Source organism: Vespula pensylvanica, chromosome 11, assembly GCF_014466175.1.
Source record: "Vespula pensylvanica isolate Volc-1 chromosome 11, ASM1446617v1, whole genome shotgun sequence".
NCBI classification, from domain to species: Eukaryota; Metazoa; Arthropoda; class Insecta; order Hymenoptera; family Vespidae; genus Vespula; species Vespula pensylvanica.
In genome coordinates, this window is record NC_057695.1 from 1,677,734 (window position 1) to 1,689,340 (window position 11,607).

Here is an 11,607-nt window from a genome sequence, read left to right on the forward strand (position 1 = left end):
TTTCGATAGAAAGTGCAAACAATTTTATTTAATTCGGCACAAAATATTAATAAGTAAAATTTCTGTAAAATCTTTGATTTCAATTTTTTAAAAAGTATGTGAATTGAAGATACACATATCCGATTATTACAATGATGTGTTATGATTATTATAACTATTGCACTAGAACAGTTAAATTACGATTAACGAAACTATTGCTATGAGATTTTTATAATTATAATATAATCTATATTTAAATTGGGCATATGTTCATATTCTATTCATATTCTTTTTAAAAAATAATGGGGTTATAAAAATATTATAAAATACAGTAAATATCTCGATCATTGTAGGACAATGATTTCAATTAATTTAAGTTACATTAATTGTACTCAGTTCAGTTAAAAATGTATTTTATATATTATACGTAATGTTAAAAAGAAGCTTAAAATGAAAAATATCGTAAAAATTATGCAAAATTCAAAAGAATAAAATTCACGAGTACAAATGTGGCACAGAATATATTTGTATCGGGTTTATTAATATTGTAATAATAATAGAATGCAGCAGTCATAAAACAACCCAAAATAATACATTTTGTGTCTTTATTCATTTATTACCTTTATCCCATTATTTATTATATCAAAGTGATATTTTGTACGCTAAATTTTCGACGTGTTAAAAACGTGAATACGATAGACTTTTAAAAATTCGCGCCTCAAATGGTTATCGATATTTGACTATATTCTTTCTAGTTCCAGCGCCACGCAACACACACAATCGTCTTTTTACATTTTCGTGAAGTAGTCGTCAAGGAACACGAAAATGGCTTGTTCTGCCGTACGATCGCCTATTCTACGTAATTCTGCGGTAATTATTAATTTGTATACTTTTATTTATAATTATTTATAAAATAAACATATAGACACTATAAACTTCTTTATCAGGTGTAAAATACAATCATGTCTGCTGAAATATAGTATTTCTGATTAGTATGAGTGTTATGTAAATGTTCACGTATTTTATATGTCAGGTTCATATTTGAGCTTTTAAATTTTTGTTCATGTATTATTCATGAAAAATATTTAATTTAAATATAAAATTAAAAGAATTTGTATAAAATAAATACTAAAATCATATACAGAATTAAAATGTGGTGTAAAAATAATTAAATATTTTATAATTTTTGTAATAAATTCTATAATAAATTCCATTTAATAAGGAACTGATATAAACTCGCTTTGCATTTTGATATAGCTTTCAAATATCTGATATTATTGAAATTTATAAATTATTTCTATTATTTATTTTAATGATTTCATATAAAATCCGTTAACATTATATTTATTATATTTTCTTCTTCATCTATGATCAAGTAACTGATATGACATATTCGTATTTTTATATTTTAAAAATATTATTAATAAATATAACTTAATAAATTTTATATTTTAGGTGAGACATTATGCAACTGCCACTGCTACCCAAACTTCTGCCGCAACTTGTCTTGAAACCAAATTATTAAATAATAAAGTTATAGCTGTATCTCTTGATAATAATAATCCTGTATCACAAGTTTCTGTTATCTTCAGGTAAATTGAAAATATGAATACAAAGCATCATTCATATTTTTATAGTATTTTTATAAATATAATTACATTAAATATGATTAAAAAAGATTATGACATTCTAATTACCAAGTTCTAAAAAACTATAATCAGTTAAATATCATATATTATTTAAGATACTGTTGGAGAATATATATCATATAATAAATTAATAATAAATAAATGTTATATTAAGGGCTGGTCCACGAAATGAAACTTATCACACTCAAGGTATTAGTCATCATTTACGTATTGCAGCTGGTTTGACTACATGTCGTTCCAGTTATTTTGGTATAACCAGGAATATACAGCAACTTGGAGGAAATATAATTGCTACAAGTGATCGTGAAAGTATTGCATATACATTACAAGTTACACGAAATAATTTGTAAGCAAAATTTGTATTGTTATTTTCCTTACATAGTTCATTGTCTATAGAAAAAAATATCCACATACTTTATACTTTACTAGGGATCAAGCTTTACAATTTTTAGAAGATGTTGCTACACAACAAGTGTTTAAGCCATGGGAAATATCAGATCAATTACCTAGATTACGTTATGAGTTATCAAGAATACCCGAAACCACACGTCTGCTTGAACTTCTGCATAGAACTGCCTATCGTTCAGGTCTTGGCAATTCCTTGTATTCACCAAAGCGACAAGTAGGAAAAATTAGTTCAGAATCTGTAAGTAGTATTTAAATTTATTATTTTTTATATAAGCATATCCATTGCATAATAACAATTAATATATACAACAAAAAATATATATATACATGATAGTAATAAATGTTTATTACTTTGTAGTTACAGCATTTTGTTAATTCATGGTTTACGGGATCAAGATGTGCTGTTGTTGCAACAGGTGTTCCATTTTCGAAAATATGTTCATTTGCTTCAGCCTTAAATGTAAAATCAAGCGATGCTTGTGATCAACCTGCAAAATATTATGGTGGAGAACTTCGTAAGGAGCGTAATTCGTCAACTGCCAGTGTAGCAGTAGCTGTAGAATCTGCAGGTTTGAATAAGGAAAAAGATGTTTTAGCATTGGCTGTATTACAAAGAGCTTTGGGTACTGGACCACAAGTGAAATGGGGATCGAGCGCAAGTCCCCTTTACAAAACAGTATCTGGTATTGCTGGTAAACAATCATTTGCTGTTTCCGCTTTTAATGCTGTTTACTCTGATTCCGGTTTATTTGGTTTTATAATCTGCAGTGAACCTAGTATTGCTGGATCGGTGAATATCATCCTTACAATTATCACTATTAGATACGTTAATATACGCAATTAAAACAAATTTATATAATTTCAAACATATATATTTCAGATAACAGCATGTACCTATAAATTGTTGAAATCTCTTCATTTGTCAGATGCTGACATTAATCGTGGTAAAAATGCATTGAAGGCTGACATTTTATATGCTACTGAAAATGATATTGGACTTTTAGAAATTCTTCGACAGCAAGCTTTATTTAAGGGTCAAGTTTGTACAGCACAGGAAATTGTTGCAAGTGTAGATAAAATCAATGCATCTGATGTTAAAAACGTATGTAAATCACATAGATTAAAATTTTCTACATGAATCTTAAATAATGTTTCAACTAAATACAATAGTTCGCTAATTTCTTGAATCTTTAATATTTGTTTATTTAGGTAGCTGGAAAGTTAGGCTCTGGTAAACCATCTCTAGCTGCAATCGGTGATATTTGCAGTGTTCCAAATTTAGATGAATTAAGTTAGATAATAAGTCTGATATTCTTACGAAATTAGTATCAATTGTTAATAAACACCAGATTCGTAAAGCGAATGAACGCTTTTACCAGTGCTTAAAAACAGTATATACATGATCCATTGCAATTGTAATGTAATGCTTCTGTACATACCAAATAAAAATAAAAATTACTATCCTGTTTTTTATTTCAAAAATAAAACATGTGTTACATATAAAATTTCAACAGTATAATAATTAGGTATGTACAAGTTACCATATATAAACTGATCTTAAGACAGATGAATAATAATTTTGTAGAAAATGTAATTCCTCTAAAAATGAAAAACCTAAGGAAAATGATTTATTTTATCGATGTAAGTAAAAATTATATTATTGTTTATTTACAGAACAAATATAACTTTGATAATATAAATTGTAATGTAATTGAATTCTTACATATTTTTTAATAAAATTTTATTTCTTCTATAGAATAAAATTTATTGTAATTTTTCACAGAAGGCTTCAGCGATTTTCCATTTATTATTCTTTGTAACATAGGTCTCAAATTTTCCAAATCCTTCAATAATTGAAACTAAAAAAAAATGTTAATAAATTTAATTTATTGCTAAAAAAAATAGATCTAGTATAAAAAGTTGAATTGATTATTAATCTCTAAAAATACTTACATGTTCCTCCAATATTAAACTCAACTTATTAAGAAGACTTAAAACTTGAGAATCTTGTGATAAAATATAATGTTGATAATGAGAATCAAGAAGAAGATTAGACCAATCATATAACTGTTTGTTATTTGGCTCAAATGTATCAAGCCCATTATTTACAGTATCTTGAATATCTAATTTTTCAATTAAATAATTTAACAATCTAAGTACTTCGTTAAAATTTAAACCTGTCTTTAGGTATGATAATAAAAAAACATCAGAATAACTAATACTGAAGATTTTGTCTAGAAAATTACTTCTTGTATAAAGAGTTTTCTGGTCAGACATACCATTACTTATACCATTTTGCAAAGGAATAAATACATCATCTGAAGTTCTTAATGAAAATGCTAATAAATCTGTTAATAATTTTTCAGGTAAATCCTTGAAAGTATTTAAACACCAATTTATTGCAATAATGTCTTTAAATTCAATTAATTGTGGTATTAACACTTCTTGTATTCTTGCATCACTCAATCCTTCACTTATGTAAGACAATATTTGTTTTGATATATTTTGTGGTATGTCATTTTCCAAAAATTTTGATGGTTTTGGTTGTGTATTTTCCCATTGAGCTATTATTGAATCTTGCACTATAACTACTTCATCTTCTTCATTTTCATTATTGTTTTTAAAGCGTACGGATGAACCTAGCATAGCTGCTATCCTCTGTGGTGCAAGACGATACGGAGCAACAGCTAAATGTCTATTTGCTGCAAGTAGTAACTTATCTTCTACTCTCCACAATTTAGCTTCTTTCGTATAAAGTTTTAATTTTTGAGTTGCTTGCACTAATTTAAATTGCACATTATATATCATTAAAACAGCACCTTCTTCTGATACATCTGCTCCATAAGCAGCTATCATTGTTTCATTCAACGCTGTCATTATCACAGGATACTTTGTATCAATATTTGTAATAACACTGAGTAATTTACTTGGCTCTGAATCAGAGATATCCATTAATGAATGACTGTACAATCTACCATGAGACCCTAAAATTGAATAGATAATAATTTGTTACAGATAATGATATAATTTTATATTGATTAACTTGTCAAAGTATTTACTTACACAAAGTTAAAAGATATGCATTACATTTGTTCTGCATGACTACATAAGCGACAAGTTCTTCTGAAGTACGCTTCAATTCTATTCTTTTAATATGATCTGATTGTACATAGTTATCATTATCAAGTTCAACAATAATATAATTATATGTTTGATCTATTTTTGTTAATCCACATAAACTTGCTTTGCCATTCAAGTATATTAACTGACAATCTAATAATTTTTCTTCAAAATTTAAAATTCCTTTGTTACACCAAGATTTTCTATTCTGTAATGCCCATTCTAAAGATGCTGTAGCTCCATTTTGTTGTACCAGTACTGGTGGTAAATCGTCATGAACTAAAATTGTATGGAAGGGAAATTGAAATTTATATCCCTTTACATTATTCAAGTCAGATTCTTCAGCCGACCATACTTTAATCTTTCTTTCATTAAATACAGCTGCATATCGATGAGCTGTTTTATCATAAATTACTGAAGTTGTAAGTCTTTCTTTGCTTGACCAACTACTTATTTGTTTTAAGTCTTGCAACTAAAAATATAATAAACCTATATATTTATATATATTATTTATGTACATATATACATATAGCACTATTTATCTCCAAGAAATATTTAATTCTTTACATAAAAATATATAAGAATTGAACAAAGCCAATAATGTAAACAATAAGAAAGAAAACTTCTTAATATCTTTTGCTTATGTGGATCTCAAAGTTATTTACTCATTTCCTTTTGCAAAAAGATCATGTTCTAAAAATATATAATTAATAACAAAACCAATTGATTGTATAAAATAATATTATTAAAATAGTATTATTGTCTTTGATTTATTAATACTGGAGCAAAATCTAACCTTGTATCTTATCACAATATTTCTACCAAGAGTAACGATAGCACATCCCGGATCTGAATCTTTTTGGACTCCTAAAAGATTTTGTTGGTCGATTAACGGACACAACGTGTAATATGAACTGAGTTTCGCCATTTCATAAATATTTTAGAAAAAAGCCGAACATCAGCAGAAAACGCGGTAAACTACGTACACGTGAGTATTCGCGGTACAAGTTAGTACAGCGGAATACACATACAACTTCGCACATTTGACTAGAACGACGCCCGGACTTATCTGAAATCAGTCATTGATGTAGTACGTATATATTGAAGTAAATAATTTCAGAGGGCACCACGTGAATAATAGCACGGTATAAACGTGAAGGTGAAGGTGATGGCGTCAGTGAATGCAATGATCATCTATTTACAGACGATTCTCGATGACGAATATCGTCTTATCGTGTAGTAATATACTACTAAAAAATGGCTGAACTACAAGAACAAAAGAGTAAAGAAAACACAAGTGCTGGATTAAAAGATGTAATGGTGAAGCACGAGAAACGTGAGGGTACGCTGACAAATGGCGGGAAGGGATCCGGCGATGACGCAGACAGTCTCGAAGAATTACCGCTGGATATCGGCGAACATTATCTTGTTCGAAGATCCGATGATTCGTGGCGTAAATAAATAATATCATAGCATGCTTATTTATTTAATTTCATTCGATTTTCTTACTTTATTTTTCTTTAGTTTTTGTTTCTTACTTTGCCGGCTTTTACACGATACTGTAAATATTTTCATCAGAAATTAAACAACAGACTAATATTATTCAGTTAACGTAACATACAAAAAAACAAGAAAATTCTATTAAATCCAAAGAATAATAGTTGTAATGTTGTAACTCTGAAGATTTTATAAAATTTCAAGAAATATATACAATTGATATATTTTATACTGATAAGGTATAGATTCATAATTTTGTAAAATAATTGATTCATTTCCACAGATAATAATAGTATTTATTTAGATAAGATATTTACCAGTATTATGATAGATTTGTTATATATTTAAAAATAAGTTATATTTTTAAAATAATTGGCAATCTAAGTTTATAAATCTATAAATGAATTTCTTTTCAAGAATTTAAAGTTTTTATTTATGTAATATTATAGAGTTAAAATAAAATTTGAATTACTCATGCTTGTTATTTATGAATTATCAAATTTAGATCCTGCCGAAATTATTCAAACACGTTACAATGAAAATGAAAGTCATTATGAATACTATGTTCACTACGAAGGACACAACAGAAGACTGGATGAATGGGTACCTCGTGATAGAATTATGTCCAGTAGATTTGATATGAGCGATCGAAGTTGGAAAAGTGGAGATAGAAATTCTAGCAATGATTTATTAGCAGATTCTTCTGATCGTAAAATTACAAGAAATCAAAAAAGAAGACACGATGAAATTAATCACATACAAAAGGTATATTACTTTTTTATTATATATAAAATTCATGTTGAAAATTTTAATTTCTATTGTTATACTTTTGTAGACTTATGCAGAAATGGACCCAACAACTGCTGCTTTAGAAAAAGAACATGAAGCTATAACAAAAGTTAAATATATTGATAAAATTCAAATTGGTAAATGTTGATTTGTATATTTTGCATATTTATGTACAATGCATATTTATCATAAAATAAGTCTCATGACTTTTAGAAGTTTCATTGTAGGAAAATATGAGATTGATACTTGGTACTTCAGTCCATATCCAGAAGAATATGGTAAACAACCAAAACTTTGGATTTGCGAGTATTGCTTGAAATATATGCGTCTTGAAAAAACATATAGATATCACATGGTAAGATCTACTTTATTAAATTATTCATATATTATTTATTAGTTCATAAATATTAATTTTTTTCTCAGAGTGAATGTACTCATAGACAGCCTGTTGGGAAAGAAATATATCGTAAAGGAACATTGAGCATTTGGGAAGTGGATGGTAGAGAACATAAAATTTATTGCCAGAATCTTTGCTTATTAGCAAAATTATTCTTGGATCATAAAACACTTTATTTTGATGTTGAACCGTTTCTTTTTTATATTTTATGTGAAGTGGATAAACATGGAGCACATTTAGTTGGATACTTTTCTAAGGTAATAGATAGTTTATTTTAAAAATTAATCAAATAGATGATATCTCAAATATATAAGTAGTTTTTCTTTGTAGGAAAAAGAGTCTCCTGATGGCAATAATGTAGCTTGTATATTAACATTACCCCCATTTCAAAGACAAGGATATGGAAAATTGCTTATTGCTTTTAGTTATGAACTTAGTCGAATTGAACAAACTGTTGGAAGTCCAGAAAAGCCATTAAGTGACTTAGGAAAATTATCTTATCGTAGTTATTGGAGTTGGATACTTTTAGAAATTCTTAGAGATTTCCGCGGGACACTTAGCATTAAAGATTTAAGGTAAACTGATAATAATATATTACATAAAAAATAAATATATATATATATATGTATCTATATATAAATTAAGGATTCATTTTTCAGCCAAATGACTAGTATTTCACAAACAGATATCATATCAACATTACAAAGTATGAATATGGTAAAATATTGGAAAGGTCAACATGTAATTTGTGTAACTCCTAAATTAGTTGAAGAACATATAAAAAGTAGTCAATATAAAAGGCCCAGACTTACTGTAGATAGTAGTGCATTAAGATGGGGTGCACCACCTCGGAAAAATGTGAAACCTGGTAAAAAATAAAATATGAAATGGTTTAACTCAACAATTTTTGCTACTATAAAAGTGATCTATTAATTTTTTTGACTAGTTACGTGTTATGAATAAAGTAAAGCTAAAGATAGAGAGATATATCATAATATCAATCTTATAGAATTCTTTATGAATATACATAATGTGAAAAGATCGTATAAATTTGATATATGTTTAGAAATTGATACAGAGAGTGCTTTGTTCATTTGTTGTAGCTTTCATTTTTATAGTAATTCAAATGTCTAAAATTTGTAAAATATTTAGAATTTTATTATCTCATCACATTTTAAATTAGAAAACAAAATAAAAAATATTTATTTATTAATCAATATGTAATTTTCAAAGGGTTACCTACACACATAAAACAGTTTTTCAAGTTTATAAAAATTAAATATTTGAACTTTTTATAAAATTTGAAACACCTTATATGAAACTAAGAACAGGTGTGATATATAATATTAATATAATTCTTTTTTATAGATTCAGTAATAAAATATATATTTATCAACCCATATTTTATCAGACAAATAATATCTTTACAAATATTAATTAACTCTCAGTATTGACATGTATTAGACATCAGTTACAGTTTTGCGATAGATGATCTATGAGCATTTATAGCTAATTGTACAGCATATTGAGCAGTACCCGGAGCTGTACAAACACCATAACCACCATGTCCATAATTATGTATTATCTACAACAATTGTTTTATAATTTATATCTTTAATGAACAAATATGATATTGATACTAACCGTAGTTTTTCTACACCCATTAGTAATGAATTCTGCTTCTACTCTAACACCACCATCTCTGTGTGGTCTTAGACCTACTTCTTCTCGTATATTTTCAACTGTTCGAAGAGATGGCACAAGCGTCTCGCATCGCGTACGAATTGCAGCAGATTCATATGGACATAACTTCATATTCTCAGAATCAAAATTTCTAGTTCCACCTAAAGTAACTACTCCATTAAATCCAGGAATTATATATGTATCTAGCTCACCATAAAAAAAAGTTTTTAACCAAGGAGCAGCAACCTATCCATAGAAAATGTATGCAAAATTAATCTTTGTTAATAAGCAAAGTAATAATTTATATTTATGCATAAAACATACTTTAATAATTTGTCCACGTATTGGAACCATATGTCTGTCACTGCATAAATTTCTAGCTTCGAGTCCACTACAGTTCATTATTATATTATATTCTGTAGTTAATTCTTTAAATGAGTCTATTTTCTGTTTCTTTACAACAGCTCCATTATGTTTTAATCTATAAAACAATATTTACAATTTTTTATTGATTGTCATATCGATAATTTGCAACATAAAAAATAACTTACTGTTGTAAAATCCAAGGAAGATATAATTTACATTCCGTAAGTAGTGTTGTAAAAAAACAACCAAATTTCCAATTACCTCCCACTAATTGGAATTCTTCTTTTGTTACATTTCTGTATATAGGCACCAATTTTTCCATCCAATGATTCTACTTACCAATAATTTTAATAAAAAACAATTATAATCTTTTACAGAAAAGATATAAATTACGCGTGCAATAGCGGTATAATTATTATTATTATATTTCGTTTTACTCGAAAACATATATACGTATATATTTATAATTAAGCAAATTTCATTAAAACCTTTACGATGCTTGGAGAATTAGCGAATATATAACCCGAGATAGTTGTTATTCCTGCTTTAGATGCATCCGACAGTTTACATATACTGTCATAATATGAATATGAATCTTCTATCCATTTTCTACAAAAACATCATTTGTAATTGAATTTTCTTGTGCATTTCATTATATAAAAATTACACACAAAACCATTTTAAAAATATTTATTTATTAAAACAAATGAAGAAAATAATTCTAATGTTAAAATAATCAAATGTTTAATTCTTATGTATATGCAATTAAAAGTATAATGGAATTAGTAATAGTATACTTCTTTTTAATTTTTGACCAGAAAAACATAATTTTGACAATATCCTTTGACCATTAGTGAAATAAAATGTACAAGGAAAACAAAAAACAGAAAAGATCACGTTATATTATTTACCTTGTTATCTCTTCAGTAGGTCCACTATATGACGATCCGACACGAAATATTCCAGCTGCGACATTACTAACAATATTATCGAAATCGGAAGCAAAAATAGTTATTTCAGCATTATGCAATGTACGTTGTATTTGTAACGCAGTAGTTAAACCTACTGCACCTCCTCCAATAACTGCAATTTTCATTTTCTCTTTCAAAGAAGAATTTTACTGTTTGATTATCACTCCTTTAATAAAAAGATAATAAAAATTGTTATCTACGAAAAAATATCGCAACTCAACATCCCATTGGTCTAAATATAAAATCTACATAAGCAACATATATAGTGATATATAATTATTAAAGAAAAAAATAAATAAATAAATAAATAAAAATATAAAAAAAGATAAATAAAAATATAGACTAGCCACTTATAATAATTATTTATTTAGTAAGAAACTAAAATGATTTAATTTCGTATTAACATCTTTTTTTTATAAATTAATACATGCTTTGATCAAGTAGTATCACATGATCTAACATGTTTATTTTCAAAATTCAATCTAATAAATACAATATGAAAGAAATATTATATACTTTTAGATTATTGGATATTTATAATAAAATGGTTAAATAACAAAATCCAAATTTACCTTGTTCCTTTATTTAAATGATTACTTTTAATTGGAATTATTCTTAATATTAAACGTACACATATATGTACGCATATATATATATACAAATTTTGTTATGTTTGCATAAAAATTACAAAGCAAGAGAGAAAAATTTGTCGTGGCTAATTTTAAATTATTCACAATTTAAAAAAATG

At 26.8% G+C, this 11,607-nt stretch overlaps 4 protein-coding genes across 4 annotated transcripts; 2 read left to right on the forward strand and 2 right to left on the reverse strand.

Moving 5' to 3' along the window:
- Window positions 1-709: 709 nt before the first annotated feature.
- On the forward strand, window positions 710-3,497 carry LOC122633212 (cytochrome b-c1 complex subunit 2, mitochondrial). The gene is made up of 7 exons (XM_043820871.1): window positions 710-849; window positions 1,435-1,571; window positions 1,783-1,974; window positions 2,058-2,274; window positions 2,395-2,826; window positions 2,917-3,138; window positions 3,246-3,497. Exons 1-7 carry the CDS (start codon window positions 805-807, stop codon window positions 3,330-3,332), a joined length of 1,332 nt encoding a protein of 443 aa, XP_043676806.1. The 5' UTR covers window positions 710-804; the 3' UTR covers window positions 3,333-3,497.
- A 21-nt stretch (window positions 3,498-3,518) lies between these two features.
- Window positions 3,519-6,208, reverse strand: LOC122633210 (nucleolar protein 11). The gene is made up of 5 exons (XM_043820869.1): window positions 5,953-6,208; window positions 5,100-5,628; window positions 3,990-5,020; window positions 3,760-3,895; window positions 3,519-3,650 (listed from the first exon to the last, which is right to left on the reverse strand). The coding sequence occupies exons 1-4, from the start codon at window positions 6,082-6,084 to the stop codon at window positions 3,767-3,769; spliced, it is 1,821 nt and encodes a 606-aa protein (XP_043676804.1). The 5' UTR covers window positions 6,085-6,208; the 3' UTR covers window positions 3,519-3,650; window positions 3,760-3,766.
- A 78-nt stretch (window positions 6,209-6,286) lies between these two features.
- On the forward strand, window positions 6,287-9,482 carry LOC122633211 (histone acetyltransferase KAT8-like). The gene is made up of 7 exons (XM_043820870.1): window positions 6,287-6,609; window positions 7,159-7,418; window positions 7,489-7,579; window positions 7,670-7,797; window positions 7,866-8,096; window positions 8,170-8,414; window positions 8,499-9,482. The coding sequence occupies exons 1-7, from the start codon at window positions 6,414-6,416 to the stop codon at window positions 8,716-8,718; spliced, it is 1,371 nt and encodes a 456-aa protein (XP_043676805.1). The 5' UTR covers window positions 6,287-6,413; the 3' UTR covers window positions 8,719-9,482.
- On the reverse strand, window positions 9,209-11,085 carry LOC122633213 (D-aspartate oxidase). Its single transcript, XM_043820872.1, has 6 exons — window positions 10,800-11,085; window positions 10,377-10,497; window positions 10,074-10,219; window positions 9,847-10,003; window positions 9,484-9,768; window positions 9,209-9,424 (listed from the first exon to the last, which is right to left on the reverse strand). The coding sequence occupies exons 1-6, from the start codon at window positions 10,982-10,984 to the stop codon at window positions 9,311-9,313; spliced, it is 1,008 nt and encodes a 335-aa protein (XP_043676807.1). The 5' UTR covers window positions 10,985-11,085; the 3' UTR covers window positions 9,209-9,310.
- Between the last annotated feature and the right edge of the window lie 522 nt (window positions 11,086-11,607).